Here is a 24,817-nt window from a genome sequence, read left to right on the forward strand (position 1 = left end):
CACTTGCAGCCCCAAACTGTTCTCTTGTTTGAAGGCTGTACTGTACTGTGGGTGCTGGGATGCTGTGGGATATGACCCCATGCTAACCCATGTGAAACCCGGGTGATTTTTTTTTTTTTTTTACATACCTGTCATGTATGTGCATGAGAACAGCATTCATGTGATGACTTCCTCAGCATTGAGGTGTCCTGTTTTCAGAATAAACAAACTCTTCAGCTACTGTCATTGTTCAGCCAGCTCAGGAGCAAGATGCATAAGGATACTAGGTGCCGTGCCACAGCCGTGTTATTCTGCAGCACTGCACTCAGGAGGAGAAAGTACAGAGAAAATGCTTACTTTGGAGGCCTGGGAGGGCTGCATTGCCCCTGGCCCACATGTGATACCAACACAAACTTCATCACCCCAAAAGGGACAGCTGTTTCTGACAGTAGTTGTAGTAGTTGTTAGCAGAAAACTTTTCCCCAGATTTCTTCCCTACTTTCTGGCTCCAGGAAAGTTACTGTTACTGGTGGAGCAGTCCTTATGGTCAGGACCACTGTCAAGGTCATGGATTTATAATCATAGAATCATAGAATGGTTTAGGTTGGAAGGGACCTTAAAGATCATCGAGTTCCAACCCCCCTGCCATGGGCAGGGACACCTCCCACCAGACCAGGTTGCTCAAAGCCCCGTCCAGCCTGGCCTTGAACACTTCAAGGGATAGGGCATCCACAGCTTCCCTGGGCAACCTGTTCCAGTGCCTCACCACCCTCACAATGAAAATATTCTTCCTAATATTTAATCTACATCTACCTTCTTTCAGTTTGAAGCCATTACCCTTTGTAAAAAGTCTCTCTCCAGCTTTCTTGTAGGGCCCCTTCAGATATTTGAAGGCTGCTATAAGGTCTCCTGGAGCCTTCTCTCCTCCAGGCTGAATAACCCCCCTCTGATCATATTTGTGGCCCTTCTCTGGATCCACCCCAACAGGTCCACGTCCTTCTTGTGCTGAGGCCTCGAAAGCTGGATGCAGTGCTCCAGGTGGGGTCTCACCAGAGCAGAATAGAGGGGCACAATCACCTTCCTTGACCTGCTGGCCACACTTTTGAGGCAGCCCAGCATGTGTTGGCCTCCTGTGCTGCAAATGCACATTGCCAGGACATGTTGAGCTTCTCATCAACCAACACCCCCAAGTCGTTCTCCTCAAGTCTGCTCTCAATCCATTCTCTGCCAAGTCCTTATTTGTGCCTGGGATTGCCGTGTCCCAGGTGCAGGACCTTGCACTTGGCCTGGTTGAACTTAATGAGGTTTGCATGGGCTCACCTCTCAAGTCTGTCCAGATCCCTCTGGATGGCATTCCTTCCCTCCAATATGTTGAACACACCACACAGCTTGGTGTCATCGGCAAACTTGCTGAGGGTGCACTCAATCCCACTGTCAGTGTCACCTACGAAGATGCTGAACCGGTCACTGTACTGACCCCTGAGGAAAGCCACTCATCACTTGTTTCCACTTGGACATCAAGCCATTGACCACAACTCTTTTGGTGTGACTATCCAGCCAGTTCCTTATCCACTGAGTGGTCCTTCCATCAAATCCTTGTCTCTCCAATTTAGAGACCAGGATGTCATGCAGGACAGTGTCAAATGCTCTGCAGAAGTCCAGGTAGATGACATTAGTTGCTCTTCCCTTATCTACCAACACTATAACCCCATCAAAGGCCACCATGGAAGGTCACCATTTAATTCTATCTGGGCTTTAGCTTGCCTAACCTGATTCCTGGCTGCTCAGCGTTTCTCTTTATTCCTCCCAACTACCTGTCCTTGCTTTCACCCTCTGTAGGCCTCCTTTGCACAAGTCTCCCTGGGGCTGCAGGAATGTCAGAGGAAGATGATACCTTAGTGTCCTGCCACACATTCACCCTGGAACCTGAGGTTAAACTGGGAAAAACCACTACATCAATACAAGCTCCAAACCAATAATTTCCTACTGGTTTCTACTGCTCTTCAAAGGTGGGTTGTTTTTTTTTTTTTCCTTTTTTTTTTTTTTTTTTTACTTTATGCAGGTCCAAGCACCACTTTATATCCAGGCCCTTGCGCTTCTAGGCACTCACAGTGTAATTCTGTTCCTTGAAAATCTCCATGCCCCTTCCTGGGAAAGGCTGTGAGAAGGATGAGCCCTAGGCCTTGGGGCCCATCACGTTTCCTATTTTCTGCAGAGGAAGAAGTGGGGAGGGGAGGGAGAGAAAGTAGTTTTGGTATCTTTAGAAGGGGACAGAGCACCAGCAGCTAAGGAAGGAAAGGACAGCAGCTGGATGAAGGAGAGGGCGAGTCGTGCTGAGGCACCTCCGAATCGGTGGAACACACCAGGGTGCCGGGGCCTTACGCAGGGCAGGGGCTCCCCGCCCTCATCACCCGAGGGCGTACGCTCCTAGGGTAGCTCTTGTCGAGGGGCTGGAGCTAGCCGAGGAGGCAGGCCGGGGCTTACCGCGCACCAGCTCCCTCAGCGGGGAGCAGCGCCTCACGCTGACGGAGCCGCCGGCAGCCGCTTCCCGCCGCCAGGGGTCTCGTGTGCCCCCCTCCTCTGGTCGGCTCGCGCGAGGCGGCCTGGGAGCGCCCCGCCCCGCCCCTCGCGCGGGGCACGCGGGCCTGGCTGCGGCAGCGGCTGCGCGGAGCGGCAACTCCGGTGCGGCGCTTCTTCCTCGCCCCGTCCAGGGACCACTGCTGCCGCCGCCTCCCGCCCGGCCCCGGCCCCGGCCTCACCTGCGGCAGCGCTGGGCGGCGGCTCTGGTGGGGCCCGTTCGCTCCTTGCCCGCACCATGGCGGCGGAGCGCGGGGGCTGCTCCCTGGAGGCAGTGTCGCTGCCGCCCGATGTGCGCGAGAGCCTGGCGGAGCTGGAGCTGGAGCTGTCGGAGGGTGAGGGCGGCCGGGACCGGGGGGTCGGGGGTGGGGAGAGCTCGGCCCAGCCGGCGCCGCGGCAGGAAGCCCGTGGGTCGTTTCCGTTGTCCGCCCGGGGCAGGGCGGGGGCCTCGTCCCCCGGTTTCCAGTGGGGCTGCGGCGCAGCGGCGGGGCCCGCGGCGCCATCCATCGGAGGGAAGTCGGAATAGGGGCGGGCGCGTTTAGCGGGGAGCCGGGCTCGGGGCTGCGAGGTCCTGCGCATTTCTCCCCGGGACCCTTGTCGCCGGCAGCGGTGGGTTTCACCCGGCGGCTGGTGAACCGCCGCGGGGGGAGGTGGCTCTAGGGCCCCGCGTCCTCGGCCCCCGGTGCCTGGGTGGAAGCGGTGGTAGAGGCCCTTTCGGAGGCATTTTGAGATGGGCTGTTTCGATCTGAGGTGGTACCGAAATGGTCAGCATACAGCTGGCTACTCTGAAGATACCTTTTTTCTATTTTAATACCGATTCCTAATTATAGTTTTAATCTTAAACCTTTCGCTTTGGATCTCTCTGTAATTCCCAATATTTTAACGTTTACCTGTATATCAAGTTCTCAGAGTTTTTTGCCATTCCCTCCGCTTACGGAGCCCTTGGTCAGGGGCAGCGGAGATGCAGTCCCAGGCTAAGGTTCACTTTGACACTGTACTTAAGCCCATCTATTGGTTTGCAGCCCTCAAAATGTACAGTTCCTTTCCTTCCACCTCTAGGTTTGTGTTTGGTGATAACAGTCCCTTTGTGATCCCCATGGGAATTATGCTTGTTTTCACGGTAGGACTGGGGTTTTTTTGCATATTGGTTCCCTGGCCCACCCTGCAGACAGGTGGGTGTCGACACTTGGTGTGGGAATGCACGCAGGAGGCGGAGGAGACTGAGGCAGTGTTTTTTGGGAGCAATTAGTCATTGCATGTTCCCTAGCTATGTTGTCAAGCTGCACCTTGGAACAGAAGAGCTAAAAAGCGTTTAGTGCCATGATCCTGGGATAGGAGTATTCAGCCTACTTCTCCGATGTTGCAGTTTTCAGATCAGTATGTTCAGGTGGGCAAAACCAGGGTTACTTCACCTTCACATGCTGGCTGACATGTTGTGGTTTGGGAAACGATTCACGGATTGGCTGTCCTCGCCTCCAGTATGGAGCCTTTGGTGTAGAGGCAGGGAAAAAGTGTAGGATTAGTAACTTTGTTGGCCAAGTTTAACCTGTCGCTGCATGTCTGCCGGAGCAGTAGGAAGCAGTACCTGACACATACTGTTGCTTGTGCAAGAGGAGTTTCTGTGACTGGTGAGCTGCGGTGGTGTGCAGCTGGTACCCGCACGGTCTCACAGTGCAGCTGCGCTTGGTACAGTGGCACTTGCGTGTGTGCCTGCTGGAACTTGCAGATCAGCCAGGATATCCTGGGGTTGGCTACTCTGTTGTGTAAGTAAGTCCTGGCTTTATGTTTAAGTACTGGAATCTTTTTTTTTTTTTTTTTATATTACAGGTCTGCAGTATGTTATGTGAAATGCTTAAAGTGATTGTGAACTTAGTGCAGTGCATCTAATGCTGAAATTTGTATTGCTGGATTAAGTCATTGGATAAAGTGATAATGTTAGCTCAAATGTCTTGACCAGTCTGAATTTCACTGAATTTTTAGAGTTGGAAGGGACCATAAAGATCATCTAGTCCAACTCCCCTGCCGAAGCAGGATTGCCCAGAGCATGTCAGAGCAATGTCTGAAGACTTAGTTTGTGATCTTAGATGTAATACCTTTGCTGCCATGCCTGAATGACTTGAAAGTGTTTGCAGGCAATTCTTCAAAATCTGGTAATATGTTGTGTGCTTGTATTCTGCGATGACTTCACGTTTGTATATGCTGCTTTTAATGGACCCCTCCATCATTAATATTCAGAACTTGCTTACTCAGAGAGGAAGGAATAGTGATCTAGGATTAGATATTTGCATTTTAATCTATGTAAAGTGGAAGTAAATTGATACCTGTTGAGATTGTCAGTTAATTTCTCTCTTTTTATTTGAGCAGAATCCAACCCATAGTAGAAGGCTGCTGCTGCTAACGGCTTCCTCAGGTTTTCAGTACGTTTTTATTGGACGTGCAGTGCTCTTCTGCGCTTGGCACATGGATTTTGTAACCTCTGCCTTAACAAGGGCTTGTGTGTGAAAGTCTCCCCACACAGTCTGTGGGGAGATTTAATGAGGGATTTCTTAGGCTGAATACCCTGTAAATTAGAGAAGTTCATGCTTGGGAGGATGTTACCATAATTTGAGAGGAAGTGTGAAGGGAGGAAAAGAAAAAAAGGAACTTGAGAGCAAGTTCCTTTCTACTTTGTACGTGTACTTTGTTAATTGAAATGTCGTGTATGCTATGCTGGGGCAGGAATAACGTGTTCTCTTTGATTACATTATTTTCACCTATAAATAAATCAGGAAGATGATTTAAAATTTGGGTTTGCCTCAGGTGGTCATAGTGAAAGTTGGGAAAAATGTTTGCATTTAGGTGTAGAGAAAAGTGAAGACAATCAGTACATTGCTACTTTCTAAAGACAACTCAAAATCCCGAGTAAAGTGTCCATTTTAGAAAAGTTTTGGATGGGGAGGGAACTCCTACTCTTGCTACAACTCTGGTCATGTGGGCTGTTGTGGATCCTTTCACTTTTACAAAATCCTAATCTCTTGATTGACAATTATTTGTATTCTTCATGTACTAGAAAAATAATAGTTGGGAGTAAAAAAGAAACCCTGGAACAATGCTGCTGTGTTATATCAACACTGTAGTTGAACTGTTGTTATATAATATAACTTGTTACATCAACATTGTAATTTCTTTCTTGCTGAAAAAAATTAGTGAATCTTTTAGTGAAAACTAAGAGATCTGCCACAACCTTTTTGGGAGACAAAGGACAATTTTGAGACAGTGATTGGCAGCTAAAATGAATTGTAGCTCATTGATCTGTAGACTAAGCTTTCTTACCTTAAGACTGTAAGATGCCACAACTTTCTGATGTGATAGAAAGACATGGAGTTCTCTAATCTGCCTGACAGGATCTTCTGTGAAAGCATGGAAGTGGTGCTGTAAAAGTCCAGTACTTTACTTTTTGATTAGTCACAGAATGTTTTTTTTCTTCTGCTCTCTGAAGGAGAACTAAGTTTATAAACCCCCTTTTTCTTAAAAAAAATAATCTCACAGTGGAGAAAATCTTGTGGGGAAAACGTCAATGTGCTTTTTTAAAGCCTGTACTTGTTTTATGATAGTGTATCATATATTTGCACGTGTTTTTATGTATCTAAATGTACTTGTACACTGCTTTTCATTAAGGTGTGACAATTTTGAAGACCAAGTCTCATTTAGGCACAAACATTACCTGTATAATTTGTGCATTCAAGAAAACCACATTTTATTTGAAAGCTGTGCCTTGAAACAACTTTTGACTGTTCTCTTGTGCCTCCTAATTTTTATCCTTTTCAGAGCTTTCCAATTTTTTCTGCTACAGTTTTTTCCATGGCACATGGCTATAATTTGCTGGTTTATGCAACAAGATGCATGTTTTGCCTAAGAGAGAAAAGCTTGAGAGGTCATGAAACCCTTCCTCTGGCAGAAATAAGTCTTGATGTTTAAAGACCTTCCACCATTTGAGCAGCTTCACTTGTACTCTCCTAAGCCTAGGGGATGTGGAATTGGGTCACTTTTTTGCTTCTTCCAGGGCATTTGTGTAGGAAGATGCCTTGCTTGCTCCTTTCTAGTCCAAGGACAGTACACAGAGAAGTAGAAGTAGTCAAAGATAAAACCGTATTATATGTCTGTATAGCAATGATGACTGTGTCACTGGTGTTAGCTTCTGTGGCTTTGTCTTCTAGAGTTGCTCATGGTGGTAGCTCCTCAGCGAGCAGTTTAGTGTCTTTTGGGAACATATGGCTATGCTTGTTTCTTTTCTTGGAATTTTTTTGTACTTGTTGCTATGTATTTCTGGTGAGACTGGCTGTTTGGATGCATAGCATATGATTTGTATTCAGAAATGTTACTTAAAAGTTGCGGAAAGAAAGTTATGGAATTACTGACTTTCTGGTGGCTGTTTGACCAGCGTGTGAATGTTACAATGCTTTTCTTTTTTTTTCTGAATTTCTTATCAGCTTTAAGTGTTAAATATATGGATTTGGTTTTTCTTCTGTTTCCTAGGAATTTGTAGGTGAGGCTTATTTTGGAACTGAGCTGAAACTCTTAAATGAGATTACCTATTGTGAAGAGGATGAAGACTTTTTTTTTTCTAGTTAAAATTTATTTTGTTACCTCATGGATTGCCAGATGGGAAATGCTTTTCTTGATGGCTTCTATCAAACAGGCTACAGAATTAGTCCTGAGATATAATTGTATCATCACGTAGTTTACCGTTTTACTTATAATTTGATTTTGCTGTTTATTTGGGGTGTTGTGTTTTCCATGTCTTAACACATTGCTCCAAAGTTCCTTCTGAGCCTGGTTAAGTTTTAGTGGAAAGCATGGCAGTTTAGATGAAGCATTCAATGTGCAAGTTTCTCTGGTTCCCAATGAGATGTTTGTGTCTGCCCGGACAGAAAGCTCACTCTCGCATAATTTTTATCCCATTTATTTAATTCCCATTTAAGAAAAGAAGAATTGGTATGTGTGACAAGGAAGTTTTGTCTGTTTTGTTTTGTTTTTTTTTTTTTTCTTTGGCAGGGTGGAGGGTAAGGTCCTGCAGTAGTGTAATGCATACAGCTGAGTGGAGGAAGGTGTCAGCTAGGAAGGGTTTCCTGGAAAAATTAAAGGTATTTAGTGTCTGACATTTTTGGCTACTGCAAATATTCCAGCAGTACTTCAGCAAATACTTTTTGTAATAACTGCTAGCCAGTATTAGCCTATACTAACAGTCTGGTGGTTGGGGTGGTGGGGTTTTTTTTGTTGTTGTTGTTTTGGTGTTGTGTTGTTTTGGGTTTTTTTTTGTGTTGGTTTGTGTTTTTGGGTTGTTTTTTTTTTTTTGGTTTTAATAAATTGATAACAGAATACTTTTTTTTTTTTGGCAGAGCACCTTTATTATAAAAACTGAAGGTAGTGGTCAGAGCTGAAAAGTTTAACTTAATTTCTTTTGCTACACTAGCAGTATTGATGTGCTATTAAAATACTGTATGTGAAATCAGGTGAGGACGAGAGAGACAAGCACACACACTTTAACCTATTATCCTTATGATAAAGCATGGTATTTGGTTTTTAATTTTTTTCTGATCTTAAAGTGGTAGTTTTCTGTTATGGAAGTCTGCAAATTGCAATTGTCTACCACCTCTGCATCACTTTAATACTTAGAAAGATATATAATCTGAGGCTGTGGGAAGAGCTGTTGGAACTGGGGAGACAGATGCTTGGTAGGTGGATGGTAGTCTGTGAAACTTGACCTGCAGCATCTTTGTTGCTTAATTTTGGGGCCTCTCCAACAGAAACTGTCAATTGTATGATAGCACATGGGGCTTGCCAAATGCCCATGGGGATTAAGTCTACAAAGCTTGTTCTCACATTGCACCCCGCACAGGTCTCAGGAAAGTGGCTGACTGACATCCTTCGGGCTAGTTTGTATCCTTAGGTCTGGTTAGTAGTCACACGGTGCTCAAAGGAACCAAGTTTCTGATTATTTATTTATTTATTATAAAACAGTCCTGTGGCAAGGAGCGGTTGCCATAGCATGCTCCATGGTTACCACATGCAAGGGATCCTTTAGTTCTGGTTATGTAAGGTATCTGAAGAAGGACTTTGAGGGCTCATTGTTGGTGTCTATCAATTGATGGAACAAGGCTATTTCTTTCTGCAACCCTATCTGGAAGACAGGTACTATTGTAGTCTTTATGAGCACTTGCTGCTTTAATGTTGTATTGTATATAAGCCAACTTAAATGTGTCTTGTATGGGTACAGGCGTATTTGCATCTTTTTATCAAAATGTGCCTGTATTTAAACTGCTTTTGCTTTGACAGATTTTGATTGTCAAACTACTCAATGATGTAGCAAACATTACCTTCCTGAAACTTTCAGAGAATCTAGTTATAATGATTTGGCCTTGTGGGAGTCCAGTGCTTCATTGGTGGGTCTCTAAGCAAATTCTCAACTTGTGTCATTCTTAGCTTTATGTTGTTTAATGCATGTATTATGGGATTATTATTAAGGAGACATTTAGTTATTTAAGAAAAAGAGGGGCTTTTCATATCCTGTAACAGGCGGAGGATTTAATTTGCTGCTATTTAAAATGAACACAGTGAATGCGTATACGGAATTCTAGTTAAGCCATCTTCAAGGATATCTTCTAGGAGATAAAACCCTTCATGGTGATAGGCCCTTGCTCCAGAACCTTCTTTTTGTTTATGTCCTAGCAGGTTTCTTGTCTGCCATGAAAAGCTGGTGAAGCTTTGGGGCTTCACGGGCAAAAGGTGTTACTGCTAGATGGAGTAGCTGTCCCAGCATTTCTGTTTCACTGGTGGCATCAGGGGATGCAAGGTCATCTGCAGCCATTGACAGGTTGGCTGTGAAGTGGCTGTCGTTGTTCTGTCTTGTCCCATCACTCTGACTGCTCAGCTAGTCCAGGTTATTAAAGAACAGGGGCCTTATGACTTTAGCTTTCTAAAGCTGTGTTCTGGTTGTAACTAAATTTTCCTTTATAATAGCAGCCACTGAAAAATAAATTGGTTTTAAAGCCTCCTTTTTTTTCCAAGTAAAACTTTCTGATTATGGTAGAAAACACAAAGTAGCTTTTCTCATAAGGTGATGGTTGGAATGAAGATTTTTTTTTTTTTTTTTTTTTTCTTACTGGTAACGACAACTTTAATGATACTGTTGCTATTAAACTGTGAAATGGAAGTATCATCCTTACTTGGTATGGTCAAGCATGCCATTTTCTTTGTGAAAGTGGGTTCAGAATCTTCCTACTGTGCTTCAGGATAGGACTGAAGTTCATTTGAAGGCTACATGTCTGTTGAGATAAAGACAGTCCAGCTAGGTGGCTGGTAGGTAGGCACCTGGTATGTGGAATGCTTCCATCCATCATGCTCCTTTTGGCCACAGCACATCTTGAAGGATGTTCAAGCATTGAATGTTGCCCTAGCTGTCAAATAGTTTGCTGGTAGAGTGGGAAAAGGAAGGAAATGTGGAGCAGAGAGGTCTTGCCACTGGGCTAAGTAGGAGTACTTCTGTTGAGCCAAGCACTGAGATGACAGCAGCTGTTTTTTCTATCTGTTTTTGTGTCCTCCATTCTGTGCATCAGCCACATGATATTATAAAGGTTGTGCTGGTTGGGTCTGTTGCTGACAGTGGCTGTTGAGGTTGAGCTGTGCTGTCTAGAATCTGTGGGAGGTATTTTGCTAAACTTGAGTTAGATGTCATAATTTGGACCATTCCCAATGTTTATCCCTTCACATTAGTATAGTTGTAATGGTAACAACTGAGACTCTTGTAACTTCAATTACTACAATTAAAAACAATTTTACACGTTTTTACTACTGCCTTTTTTTTTATAGTTGCACCATTTGAATTTTTTTTTTTCAAATGAAAAGCCTGTTCTTCAGAAAAGGGGGAAGACTGTCATTTCTCACTCACCTGTGGGAATGCACTATAGTTGAGTTTATTACCCAAACCTTGCTATGTCTTCCATTGAATTAGTTCATAAACTAGGGATTTAAGAGAGATGGCAGTTAACATAGATGGCATGAAGAGTTCAAAGTCCTGTGTACCCTACTACATTTTGAGAGAAAAACAAATTGACCCATTTTCTTTTTCTTACCCTGTCTGATGTGCTGGATGATCAGAGTAGAACTTAATTTTTTTTCTCCCCTCTATCTTGGAAGGTACTGTGAAGCTGTTTTAGGGGCTCCTTTTGGGTTGGCCTTAAAGACTAGTAGTAACCATACTGGAAAGTTCAGTCGTGTTGGTGGAATAATATGATTGACTGTGGTTTTAATCTGTAACGCATGTGTAGAATGTGTTGGGTTGGAAGGTACCTTTAAAGGTCATCTAGTCCAACCCCCCTGCAGTAAGCAGAGACATCTTTAACTAGATCAGATCGCTCAGAGCGTCATCAAGCCTGACCTTGAATGTCTCCAGGGATGGGGCGTCAACCACTTATCTGGGCAACCTGTTCCAGTGTCTCACCACCTTCATTGTAAAGAACTTCTTCCTAATGTCTAATCTAAACCTACCCTGCTCTAGTTTAAAACCATTACCCTTTGTCCTGTCACTACATACCCTTGCAAACAGTCCCTCCTCAGCTTTTTTGTAGGCCCCATTCAGGTACTGGAAGGCCACTGTAAGGTCTCCCCGGAGCCTTCTCTTCTCCAGGCTGAACAACCCAAACTCTCTCAGCCTGTCTTCATAGGGGAGGTGCTCCAGCCCTCTGATCATCCTCATGGCCCTCCTCTGGACCCACTCCAACAGGTCCATGTCCTTCCTGTGCTGAGGGCTCCAGAGCTGGACACAGTACTCCAGGTGGGGTCTCACGAGAGCAGAGTAGAGGGGGAGAGTGACCTCTCTTGATCTGCTGGCCAAGCAGAAGTGCTGGTTGCACTTACTTTTGATGCAGCTGAGGATGCAATTGGCCTTCTGGCCTGTGAGTGCATTGTTGGCTCATGTTCAGGTTTTCATCCACGTCCATCCAAGTCCTTTTCCACAGGGCTGCTCTCTATCACATCATCCCCCAGCCTCGTATTGATAACGAGGATTATCCCGACCCAAGTGCAGGATCTTGTACTTGGCCTTGTTGAACTTCATGAGGTTTGCACGGGCCTACCTCTCTAGCTTGTCCAGGTCCCTCTGGATGACATCCCGTCACTCTGGCATATTGACTGCACCACTCAGCTTGGTGTTATCAAAGATGTCATTTCGATGTGATCGTGGGCAGCCTGCTCGAGGTGACCTTGCAGGACAGGGAGTTGAACTAGGTTAAACTTGAGGTGTCCTTTCCAAATTCAGCTGTTCTGTCGCAAGGGCTCATCTTTAAACCTTGTTACTATTTTGTATGTTGCTTTGGCAAGGAAGGTTAAACCTGGTGAGGAACAGGAGTTTGATGGCAACCTGTACTTTAAGATGATTAAAGGAAATACATTTTCTTCCAGTTGTTCTCATGCAAAAGTAAGCTTCCCTTAAAATCATAAGTGCACATATTTATGAAGTAAATAGATGTTTATAAAATTAATGTTGAACACTGTCCTGTGTTCTACCTCCCTATCCTCCCCCCCAAACCTACATCAATCTCTGCCAGTCTTAAGAACATAGAGTGATTTTTTTTTTTTTTTTTTTTTTTTTTTTTTTTCATTTGCTAGCTAAAATGGTTTCTGTAGGAAGCTGCTGCTGTTCTGGTTTTTTTAAATATATTTTTTTAAAAGGAATAAACTATTCTTCTGAAATGTGTTTTCGTTGATGAAGGGCTATGGGCATTTTTTGGACTGAAGAACAGTATGACACAGAGATTCGAGACGCCAGCTTGATGATGTTTCATACTGCTGAGTTACAGATGTATCACCCCGGTCTCTTACCGGAAGAAATATCTTTTTACTATAGCCGTATGATAATACAGAGGCAAAATATTTCAGTCTCTCCAACAGTCATTTGGTTATAAAGAACCTGTGTATTTACCTTGGAAGAATTATCAAAGTATTTGACAGTTTCTTGGCATAGGTTTGTAGCTCTCAAGGAAGTGTAAACTTGTTGCATTCTCCTGAGCTTTCTGGAAGTGTTGATTGCAGACCCAGATTTGAAGATCTGCAGCAACATGTAAGTGTATGGTTTTCCTGTGCTAAGGTTGAAGAAAGGGGTTATGCATTGCAGAATTCAGGGAACCTAGCTGAAATGTGTGACTGAATCATTAAAGCCTCCAATGCCTTCTACTTGCTGTTTTATTACAACCTTTGTTTTTTCTGTTATTTTCCCAGCAATGCTCAACAGGACACAAAGATCGGTTCTCCCGCGAAGGCTTGTTGAAAAACGCAGCATTGTTTGGCTTGCCTCCTAACAAGTGCATTTTATTCATTCCTCCTTTTTAATAACCTGTTTTCTTTTAAACCTCCTTGGGTTTTTTGGGTTTTTTTTTGCTTTTGTTTTGTTTTCCTGTGTTGAAGTATGTGTCTTGTCAGTAAGCTGGTCAATATAGTTGGGCCTCATCCCTTCACTAGCAGTAACTTCTTATTCAGTTTTCCTTCTGGGTGCCAGCAAGAAAGGTCTGGCAAAATTCTGTCTCTTCTAGTATTTGCTATTTATTGACACTGAAAATATTCTAACAGCTGATGTGATATTAGGAAGATAGATGCAAATCATCTTTTATTCTGGCTTTTTATTTTAATTCATCATGGCTCAAATTTTTCAGTTTTTTGGGTTTTTTTCCAGTTTTCTTGTTTCTTTCATATTTAATTATCCTTTTTTTTTGTTTGTTTGTTTTTTTTTTTTCCTAGAGTACCTTTCAAAGTAAACAGCTACTTCAGAAGAAAGTTGTGAGGGTAGCATGTCCTTGTTTATCCATCAAGCAACATTCCACTATAATGCCAAAACTGCTGATAACATTTAACAAGCTGATGATGAAGTTTGAAGGGTATGCATATGTATATATGGGCAGTATCAGTTCAGCTAGCTCCTTCTTTCCCCCTGGAAAAGAATGTAGTACTGGGATTTTGCTACTTCCGTTTCTGCCCTATTGTCCTTTGTGTAGTGGTTGTCTGAAGTTTGGGGGCACCCGTTTAGTTTTTACAATGGGGATGCAAGTTTTTACAATGGGGATGTTGTGCTTGGCTTGCTTCTCTGCTTTTTGGCTGCTGCTATAAAGGGAGCTTGGAGGGGCTCCTGTTCATCCCTGGGCTCTGGGTAGGATGCTGTTTCACCAGGTGGCTGAACTAGAGAAACAGCTGCTGCCCAAAAGGGGCTTTTATCTTGAGCTACATCTGGTGCCTGTTTGATGTTGTGGTACAGCGGTAGCAAGTTAACATGAGGGAAAGTGAATATTAGGGTTTTTTTTTAGCAATTTAATGAGTTGAATTGGCTTAGTGCTATAGCCAGATGGGCTCAGAGCTCGATTGGGTTGAGGGAGGAGTATGGAGAAGGGTTCCAATACTTCAGCTTAGCTGCAACATGAATTCATGCCCAAAAATATTTTTTTCAGCATTTCCCTTTATCCATACTGGTGTTCCTTCAGAGCTGTCCTGGATGCAGCCTGGAATGAAACATTTTCCTTGCTGCTTATAGCAGCCTTTTGTCCTTCTAGAACTTGAAATATAAAAACTACTATAAATCATGGTGCAAGATCACTATATTAGTGTTCCACAGATCTATGGTTAATCAGATACAAGGAAAATAGCAAGCCACTTAGTATTTTATCTGATAGGGTTTGAAAAAGCTCTTTGCATATGGAGAACTGAAAAACTGTCCTGCCATGAAGAGTCGGGGAACTGCCATGCAGAGCAGTCCGGGAACTGCAGCTTTTTTGGAGGCGAGGAAAGTTGGGGGTTTCAGTTCTGTTTTTTCCTGTTGTAACAAGGTGCATAGGTAGGACGAGGGCAACAATAAAGGGTGAATGTGCTATGGAGGATGGCAGTACAACTGTGAGGCTGAAAAGAGAAGTCTTGTGAATGGTATAAAGGTTATTGATAAGCAAGTTTTTGTGCAGAGCAAAATCAGCTTGTGGGTGCTGGTAAGCACCAGGCACTCTGCTAAGTCCAGGGTGGGAATATGTAATTTTGGGGAGTAGCAGGGGGAGCAGCAGTGAGTTTCCCCCTTCACCAGGCTGTAGGTTCTCAGCTATCTTGCAAGTTCACACTGACACGTTACCCTCCAGCAGACCTCCCTGCTCTGTACGCGCTGGTGGGTCTATCCCATGTCTGTAGCTGTGTGCGCTACACATGAGCAGTGCTGCACTGCAGGCTGCTGCTGGTTGCCGTCCCCTGAGCTGGGATGGTCTCTGCTGTCCTGAAGGTTTGTAATTATGATCCCAAGGTAACAAAGCAAGGAAGATTTCCAGCTCACTGCATCATGCTGTGTCCCATGATGACAAGAGGGTTTTTACTTTTGGTCTCTGATCTGACCTCTTTTTGGCAGAAAAAATCTGCGTGCTGTAATAAAGTAGGAAGAAGCAGCTGAGGGGTAAAAAAGTATGTTGCTGTGCTTTGTTATCTTCAAGATCATTTTTCTTCTTGGTATGAAGCTTGAATTTTGTAAAAGTCACATAATGTGAGATCTCCACCTTACGTTATAAGGAATAAGAAATGTTAAGAAGATGCAGGAATTTGTTGTTGCAAAGAAAGCATGTTAGACATATTGTGTCATTAAAGCACATTGGGAAGGAGGGTTAGGAGAAGACATTTTGGGATCACAGAATGATAAGGGGTTGGAAGGGACCTCTGGAGAACATCTAGTCCAACCCCCTGCCAAAGAAGGTCCACCCAGAGCACAGGAACATGTCCAGGCGGGTTTTGAATGTCTCCAGAGAAGGAGACTCCACCACCTCTCTGGGCAGCCTCTTCCAGGGCTCTGCCAACCCTCACAGGAAAGAAGTTCCTCCTCATCTTTAGGTGGAACTTCTTACGTTCAAGTTTGTGCCCATTTCCTCTTGTCCTGTTACTGGGCACCACTGAAAAAAGACCGGCCCCATCCTCTTGACACCCTCCCTTTAAGTATTTATAAGCATTGATCAGATCCCCCCTCAGTCTTCTCTTCTCCAGACTAAAAAGACCCAAGTCCCTCAGCCTCTCCTCGTAAGGGGGATGCTCCAGGCCCCTCATCATCTTTGTGGTCCTCTGCTGTACCCCCTCCAGCAGTTCCCTGTCCTTCTTGAACTGGGGAGCCCAGAACTGGACCCAGTGCTCCAGATGGTGCTTCACCAGGGCAGAGTAGAGGGGGGAGGATGACCTCCCTCGACCTGCTGGTCCCACTCTTCCTGATGCACCCCAGGATGCCATTGGCCTTCTTGGCCACAAGGGCACATTGTTGGCTCATGGTCATCCTGTTGTCCACCAGGACTCCCAGGTCTTTTTCCTCAGAGCAGCTCTCCAGCAGGTCAGCCCCCAGCCTGTACTGGTGCAGGGGGTTACTCCTGCCCAGGTGCAGGACCCTACACTTGTCTTTGTTGAATTTTGTCAGGGATCACTGGGGAAAAGTGTTTGTTTACAATTACATGAAATGTAACGAAAAAATTTTAGTTTCTCATTACAAATTACACACAAAAATTTGTATTTGGTGGGAATTACTTCCATTTGCAAATAGTATCCACTGTTTCCAGAGATAGGAGTTCAGGAAAGATTTTTCCCTCCTTTTATTTTTTTTCAGAAACAGTATTTGAAGGAAAGTATTTGGGTTTGGGCATTTTTTTGGTGGTTTTTTGTGTTTTTTTTCTTAAGTTTTCATTTACTAAGTAACAATCAGTAAGAAGCTTAAACTATATAAACCAGCTAGTTGGAAGTTTTAGTACATGTTGTGGAAATGAGAATGGCTGTTCTTGGCACTGCGCGTTCTTGCTTTTTGCCGTGTTTCTACTGTCCTTGGGTTATACATCTGCAGAGTAAAATTCATGACCTTGAAACTTCTTAGCAGTCAAGTTAATGAACTAGAGTCACTCCTTAAGCAGGAGCTAGAGGTCTTTTTTTTTCTTTTTCTTTTCCTTTGGTCTAGTGCAAGCGTGTTGCTGCTCAATGAGCTTGAATGTCAAGAACTTTCACTCTGGAGTTTCTCCTGGTTTGATTCCACGTATTCTCTGTTGACTTTTGGGTACAGTTACAATTTACCCAGAAGATACCAGTGAAGTAAGGATTAGTTTGGCTGTTGTGGGTTTGTGTGTCATATTTTTGCTGGTTGCGAGTTTGTCGTCCTTGAGCAGTTTGATAAACTGAGAAATAATATATTTTGTAGTGGTCAAATCCAAAACCATAGCTGGACTTGTCAGTTTGAGCAACAGTGGAGGAGTAGAGGCGGTGCATGCCTTTGTCCCTGTGCTCCCTTTCCAGCTTCAACCACCTTGTTTGTGCGGTTTTGGGTTACTTTTTGTGAATAATGCAGTAAACTGGTCTGTTAAAAGCATTGCTGTAATAATAGACCGGTGTTATTGTGTGACAGATGAAGGAATGTGTTAAGGAATGGGTACTTTTAAACAGGAAATGCTCTTCTGATTAACTTAGTGGTTGGAACAAATTATATGTATCTTTCTAGACTTTTAAAACTTGTGATGCCGCAATGAGTGCAGTCATGGTTTTCATCAAATTTGAGTTTTAGCAGATATTGACACTGTTCTGATTTGGTTTGTTTTTATTTCCATAGGACATCAGTTTATAAATTTATCAGTGCCTGAGGCTGACCATTAGCAAATGAGAATCTTCCCTTCCTAACAAAGGGTATTTTTTAGATGTCCTTCAGAATGTTTAAATTCTGCTAATTGAAAGAAAAATTTGGGTGCTGGAAATACTTGTAACAGAGCTGTTTGCAGGAGGCAGGGGCTGCACCAGAGACCATAGAATGAAGATCTATGGCAGGTTGGTTTATTGCCCTTTCCTTTTTCTGTGAAAGTGAAATTTTTTTTTACTTTATTGTTAATAATAGAAGCATGTGGCACAAAACACTCTAAACTAGAGAAACATTGCATAGTTTTCCAGCAGGAAGAGAAAGGGAACCAGAACCACATGGAATAACTTCTAACCCTGTCAATAATATGCCTCTGAGACATGCTTGGCTAACAGGCCACAGATCTTAGCAGGTCTGGAATGATATAGAGGGAGCTTCACTTTTTCTCCTTTTCCAGCATAGGTGGCAAAAAAAATTACTTATGGACTTGCTCTATGAATTCTTACTTGGAAAATGGAATAATCAACCACAATCTGATAGCATTGTAGTAGAAGCATCAGCATGATTCCCAGTTCCTGACCGTTTCTGTCCATCTTCAGCTCAAGGGGGGGGTCCCTCATATTTTGTATTTACTTGTAGCTATGGCTCGATATTCTAATCTTACACTCTACTAAGATTTTAAACAATATTTTAGACAATGACTGTGTGTAAATCCTGGCATATATTACTTTTACCCCAGCAAGTCATATGGGTCTTAACTTTGAGATAAGTATGTGTTATAGCAGGAATTGTCATAGCAGGATAGTTGTGATGATGAAGGTAGCTTACAGACTGGTTTGAGACCACAGAGGAAGAGGAGCAGAAGGCCTAGTAAAAACCAGTAAATGGTAGATAGTAGTAAGAAATAAATGAAGTCTTGTACTTTTTAAATGGAAGCTATATAAATCTGACAAATTCAGTGGCTGAGTAGCTGCTTACACAATTGCTATATTGCCGATGCTCCTCCCCTGGCAGGACCAGTGTTGGCTGGCAAGCATCCAGAGGAGAAAAAATAATTTTAAAATAATTTTAAATATGCAGAACTTGTGCATAGCTCATATCTGACAGTTTGTTCCTGTGATCATTGTGTCTTCTGTGCCCTACCGCACTTCATTGCGTCTTCCACTTGGGAAGCTCTTGCATCAGCATTACTTTTACTATTTGCTCAGGTTGTTTCCTTTTGTGGTTAGGCCATTTTGGTCACTGCTGTGTTACAAACAGGTTTTGCTTTCCTAAAATTCAGGGTCCTGACTTTACTCTTCCCCTGACCCATATCCTTCAGGACTGCGAACACCCACCAGTGCATGATCACAGCAGCACAGGCTGCCTCCGATCTTGATGTCACCGATTGGCTCACTAGTGTTGGTGACCATCAGGTTCAGTATTGCATCTCCTCTGGTGGGGCTGTCTGTTACCTGGCTTAAGAAGTTATCTTCAATGCACTCCATAAGTCTCCTGGATTGCCTACAGCTCGCTGTGCTACTTCTCCAGCAGATGTCGGGGTAGTTGAAGTCCCCCAGCAGGATGAGAGCCTGCGAGTGCAATGCCTTCTAACAGCTGGAGTAAGGCGGCTTTGTCAGTAGGCTCCCCTTGATTGGGCAGCCCGTAGTAGACATCAACCACTAGGCTCTTTTGTTGCTTTGGTCTCTTAATTCTTACCCATAGGATTTCAACGTGCTCTTGGATATTCTTCAGAGACAGCTCTTCACACTCTATCCATTTCTTGGTGTAGAGGGCAACCCGTCTGCACCTCCTTCCTCATCTGTCCCTTGTGAATAGCCTGTAGCCATTGACAGCCACACTCTAGTCACGGGATGCATCCCAACAAGTTTCAGTAATAACAGCTAGGTTCACATGACACTGCTTAGAGTCTTGAATACATGTGAGGTTATTAGAGAAGGTTCTGAGCAGCAGGTCCTTTAATGACTGAGGGCTGTTGAAAGTGAGGCCTAAAAATAGAAATAAAATATGTCACTTGGCAGAAGAATGTCATGTTTATGTCTTTAACCTTTTTTTGGTGTTTCCAGTAGATTTTACTGAACCTTGATGCCATATTAATATTGTTGATTTCCAGCTCCTGCAGGAAGGGGCTTCACTGGTAGCTTTTGTAGTGAATTTTATTCTTGCTTACAACAAAAAAAGTAACAACAGGACTTTAAGGAAAATCTGCATATTGAATTTGAAATTACTTTTTTTTTTTCCCCAGCTGCAATGAATTGTAGAGTTTTTCAGGGATGTTGCTGATGGCTGCCACGAGTAATGGGCATATTTAGTTTGGAGAAGAGGAGGCTGAGGGGAGACCTCATTGCCCTCTACAACTACCCGAAAGGAGGTTGTAGAGAGGTGGGTGTTGGCCTCTTCTCCCAAGGGAATAAAGACAGGACCAGAGGAAATGGTCTGAAGTTGCAGCAGGGGAGGTTTAGATGAGATATTAGGAAGCACTACTTTACCGAGAGAGTGGTCAGGCACTGGAACAGCCTGCCCAGGGAGGTGGTGGAGTTGCCATCCCTGGAGGTATTTAAGAAACATGTAGACGTGGCTCTCCAGGGCATGCTCTAGTGCCCGAGATTGTTGGTTTGTGTCTGTTTGTGGGTGAGTGTAGTGTGTGGTTGTGGGTGTTTGTTTTGTTTTGGTTTTTTTTGTTTGTTTGTTTGGGGTTTTTTTGTTTGTTTGTTTGTTTGTTTTTTTTGTTGGTTGGACTCAATGATCTCAAAGGTCCCTTCCAACCAAGAAGATTCTGTGATTTTGTAATCAGAATTTCTTGATTTCAGTCTTTCTTCTTCTGGGAGGAACGTTAAAAGAATGCTGCTTTCTAGAATATCGGGGGAGGGAACCTTAGCAACTGTAAAAGGTTTAGAAATCTTAAACTCTTTAGATAGCTTTCATAATTTAGGAACTAAAATTGCTTTCTAAATTGATGACTGAGTTTAGCTGTTGAACACTTGAGTATCTGATAGAAATACATGATGCTTTGAAATTATTATCCACTTGTGTCAGTTTTTGAATGTTTTAAACGCATGGTTTATGGGTCAAATCGTATGCACTGAAAAAGTTCACAAGATAATTATGGAAAGGTACAATGCCTTTGTTCCTGAGATAAGCTAAAAAGGGAGCATCTAATTTCTGAAGTACGGGAGGAGTTAGCCACAAAACTATAGAGAATATAGGATTATTGAGATTTAGTTGTTTTCGTACAGACCATGGCACATACTAAGAAAACACATGCAAAAATCAGAAAGGCTTTGCAGATTGAGGATATTCAAAAGTTTAAAGTTGCAGAATTTCAGCTGAAAAATCGAACTGTTGATTATGGTATACCAAGGCAATTTTCTTGGGAAAGGAGTTGTATTTCCAAAAGAGAAATCTGGTACAAATACATGTATGCAGTAGTATAAAGATTCAGGAATAGAAAATCTAAATACTGCCTAAACTTCTCTGTGAGAAAATTGTGTTGGGCTACTTTCCAGATTTATTTAAATCTGTCAAACTAATGGATAATAGGGAAGTTGATGGTGACATAATATTGTAGAGCTCTCTTACTGGGACCTCTGGAGGATCTAACATTTCCAGGAGTAAAAAGCAAAATGCTTTAATGAATTAATAAAAGTCATGGTAGATAAGTAGATAGTAGCTCTGCTTTGGTAGATGTTTTTTCCCCCACATATTAATCAAGACTGGAGAGAGAAGACTGGGGAACTTAAGAAACCTAATTGAGTTAGATGAATGGGCAAGGCAAGTGCAACTTAGCATTTGTACGGGCCACGTCAGCAGCTTCTACATACTAGATTGACATGAATTTAATGGATTTAAAATTCCACAATTGTTTATAAAATGCAGTAAGGCCCCTAAAATGTCTTCTGATCATCAAAGTGAAGGGAGTAAAGCTATTTGAAATCCTTAGCTCTAAGAGTATCTGTATTTTTTGTAGCAATGTAGGGACTTCTTTATTCCAGTAAAAAATAATGTAGAGCTCTGAAGCATTTGTCTGTTGTGGACAGGAGCAGCTTTGTCTCATTAAAGTTTTATGTTGGTAACTAAATTTCTATTTAGTGGTTGCCGTGCTCTTACCTGAATTCTGCTGATACTCCAGACACTTGAAATTATTTCAAAGCTATTTTAGCTAAAGTGGAAGATGAAATACAAACCTCAGAGGTTCTGACAGCAGCCAGTCAGTCACTTGAAGGTAGTTTGTGTTCCCTTTTATTAAATAGGAATTACCTTGTGTCATGGTTTAGCCTCAGATGGCAACAAAGAACTACAAAGCGGCTCTCTCTTTGTCCCCTCTTCCCTCCCCACCCGCCAGTCGTGGGGGGAGAATTGGAAGAAAAAGGCAAAACTCATGGGTTGAGACAAAGGCAGTTTCACAGAACAGCAAAGAGAACAGGAAAACACCAACAGTGATAGCAGAATGTACAAACATGATTACAGTACCGCTGCTCACCAACCGGACCTGGGACGCACCAGCCCACTCCCAAGCAGTTCCCAGCTGTAGACTGGGCATGGCTGCCATGGTGTGGAATACCTGTGTCCCAGCCAGAGCCTGGGGAAATTAACCCTATCCCAGACAAAACCAGGACACCCTGGAACCATCCTTCACTACCATGGTAATTTCCTGCTCACCTACCAGCTGCTTCTTTAAAGAAATGAATATTTTCTTTGGTTTTAAGAACTTGGCCAGTGTAGCTTTTACTTACATATTTATATATTGTATAATAATAATAACAACAACAACAGCAGCAGCTACATAGCACTACATATATTTCTTTTTTATTTGCCTGTGGTTTACTTGTTTTCTTCCTAGCTCTCGAACGTTTCTGGTTTTGACCGGATTTTCCTGGTCTAAATATGCTTTCAGTTGAGAAAACTCAGTACTAGACTGGAGGCCAGCTGTCACATTGTAGATTAGTTGTCAAATGCCAGTGGGATCAGAGCAGTTCCTTAAGCACCTGTGTCCTGCTGAGGCAGACCTTCCATGCTGGTACTGGATTTGCAGATTGACCACAGTGGTCATTCATAAACTCGGGGACCTCTTCCTAGCCAAGGCACGTCAAGGTCAATCAGGGCTTGAATGCCCTGTATTTCTGGAGAACAAAAGATACACGTAAGCTTTCCTTTCCCTGTTTTTGCCATTCATGAGAACAATATGAATAAATTCCAAGATTGTTCTCTGAGAAAGTCCAAGACCAGTCTTAGTGTGGTAGCTAGAACCAACCTGGGAGAGCTCTGCTGGGTAAAAGAAAATTTCGGAGATTGTCTTGGGCAACATAGGTGATTTTTAAAAGTACTTCAATTGTACTTAAAAAAGAAATCATTTGTTGGAAGATCCTGCTAGGACCTGGTGATCTTAAAGATTCAAGAACACTTCCAAGCCAAAGCAGAAGAAACAAGATAAAACCAAACATGAAAAATACATTGGTTGATTTCCATCTAATCCTGAGATGATGGAAGAGCCTTGAAGTTAATTGCTTCAGCTTGAGGTCATATGTCTGCAGTCAGTAGTGGATCTACACTGAATCATCCAATAATATAGACTTGTTCTTCATCCGGGACATGATTGTAATTAGCCACAGCACTTAGCAGTCTGTTACCGTAAGCTTTCTTATGTCAAGTGCGTTTGGTAGATGTTAGAAACAAATTTGGCACAAGAAAAAACAATCAGTGCTAAATTAATTCTTACCATTTCACTCCTGCTGCCTCTGATGGTCTCTCAAGCCATCAGGATTGACAAAAAAGTTCCAAATGTCTATTTTCATCTTGGGCAAATAAATTTTTAAGATTGTGGCTTTTATGGATTTATTGTGAAAGAAAATATGAGTGGTACTTTTACCATAGTGCAGCTGCCACTGCTGCTTGTCTATTAGTGGCAATATAACAAATATAAGGAAAACAAAAATGTAGAGATATGTAAATACTTAACCAGACATACTTCTGCTTTAAAAACGTGAAAAAACCCCCCACAACAGTAATTTTCCTCTGGGAGCTCTTATTTACAGGACACTTATGGTGCGTTTGCCGACCCTAAATACTAGTCTGGATTAATAGTAGTTTTGAGAAAGTTTACCTGAGTAATCTGGCCTAAAGTATGACCTACAAAACCCAGGGTGTTTCGGTCAAGCTCCTTGTATTACAGGGGGAAAAAAAAAAGGAAAAGAAAAAGCTGTTCTCTCTTCTTGAGAGCTAATGTTGTTTTGCTATCTCAGAGCTTTTCTGTGGTGGATTAAATGTAGACTCCCATGTCTCCAGTATACTTTTTCATAGAGTAATAATGTCACTAGTGAGAACAAAAATCCCTGAATTATCATCAACCAAATTTTATTTATAATAGAATCACAGAATCACAGAATCACCTAGGTTGGAAGGGACCTTTTAAGATCATCTAGTCCAACCGATTAAACAAACAAACAAACAAAAAACCAAAAACAAACAAACAAACAAACAAAAACCACAAACAAACAAACAAAAAAAAACCACCAACCACCAAACCCAACAAAAAAAACAAACAAAAAAACACACACAAAACACCACCCAACACTAATCCATATCCCTGAGCACCATGTCAGCTCCTCTCTTGAATACCTCCAGGGATGGTGCCTCAACCACTTTCCTGGGCAGCCCATTCCAATGTCTGACAACCCTTTCAGTAAAGAAATATTTCCTAATATCTAACCTGAACCTCCCCTGGTGTAACTTGAAGCCATTGCCCCTTGTCCTATCATCTGTAACTTGGGAGAAGAGACCGACCCCTGCCTCTCTACAGCCTCCTTTCAGGTACTTGTAGAGAGCGATAAGGTCTCCCCTCAGTCTCCTCTTCCCCAGACTGAACAACCCCAGCTCCCTCAGCCTCTCCTCGTAAGACTTATTCTCCAGACCCCTCACCAGCTTCGTTGCCCTTCTCTGGACCTGCTCCAGCACCTCAATGTCCTTCTTGTGGTAGGGGGCCCAAAACTGGACACAGTACTCGAGGTGGGGTCTCACCAGTGCCGAGTACAGGGGGACAATCACTTCTCGGGCCCTACTCACCACGCTATACCTGATACAGGCCAGGATGCTGTTGGCCTTTTTGGCCACCTGGGCACACTGCTGGCTCATGTTCAGCCGACAGTCGACCAACACCCCCAGGTCCTTTTCTGCCAGGCAGCTCCAGCCACTCTGCCCCAAGCCTGTAGCGCTGCCTGGGGTTGTTGTGACCCAAGTGCAGGACCCGGCACTTGGCCTTGTTGAACCTCATCCCGTTGGTCTCAGCCCATCCATCCAGCCTGCCCAGATCCCTCTGCAAAGCCTCTCTACCCTCCAGCAGATCAACACTGCCACCCAACTTAGTGTCATCTGCAAATTTGCTGAGGGTGCATTCAGTCCCCTCGTCCAGATCATTGATAAAGATGTTGAAGAGAATATTCAGGATTTAGAAAAAAATATGAAAAAAACAAACCCAAACCTCTCTATGGCAGCAAATTGAGTTAAAAGTGATGTTGAATGTTGCATTTTGTAAATAAATATCAAGTAACCTGACCATATGGCTTCATTTTGATACAGCAAACCCCTGTGTCTGAGTTTTGTGAAATCCAGTGGTCATTCAGTGGTATCGGT

General features: G+C 43.2%; 1 protein-coding gene across 4 annotated transcripts in view; it reads left to right on the top strand.

Moving 5' to 3' along the window:
* Positions 1-2,601: 2,601 nt before the first annotated feature.
* DIP2A (disco interacting protein 2 homolog A) overlaps positions 2,602-24,817 on the top strand; it is a 150,781-nt gene continuing 128,565 nt past the window's right edge. For all 4 annotated transcript variants that reach the window (XM_074145922.1, XM_074145921.1, XM_074145924.1 and 1 more), the window contains exon 1: positions 2,602-2,891. In XM_074145922.1, the coding sequence (XP_074002023.1) occupies positions 2,795-2,891 (97 nt within the window). In that variant the 5' untranslated portion in view covers positions 2,602-2,794. The remainder of the gene's footprint in view (positions 2,892-24,817) is intronic.

This window comes from Numenius arquata, chromosome 3 (assembly GCF_964106895.1).
Source record: "Numenius arquata chromosome 3, bNumArq3.hap1.1, whole genome shotgun sequence".
Lineage (NCBI taxonomy): Eukaryota > Metazoa > Chordata > Aves > Charadriiformes > Scolopacidae > Numenius > Numenius arquata.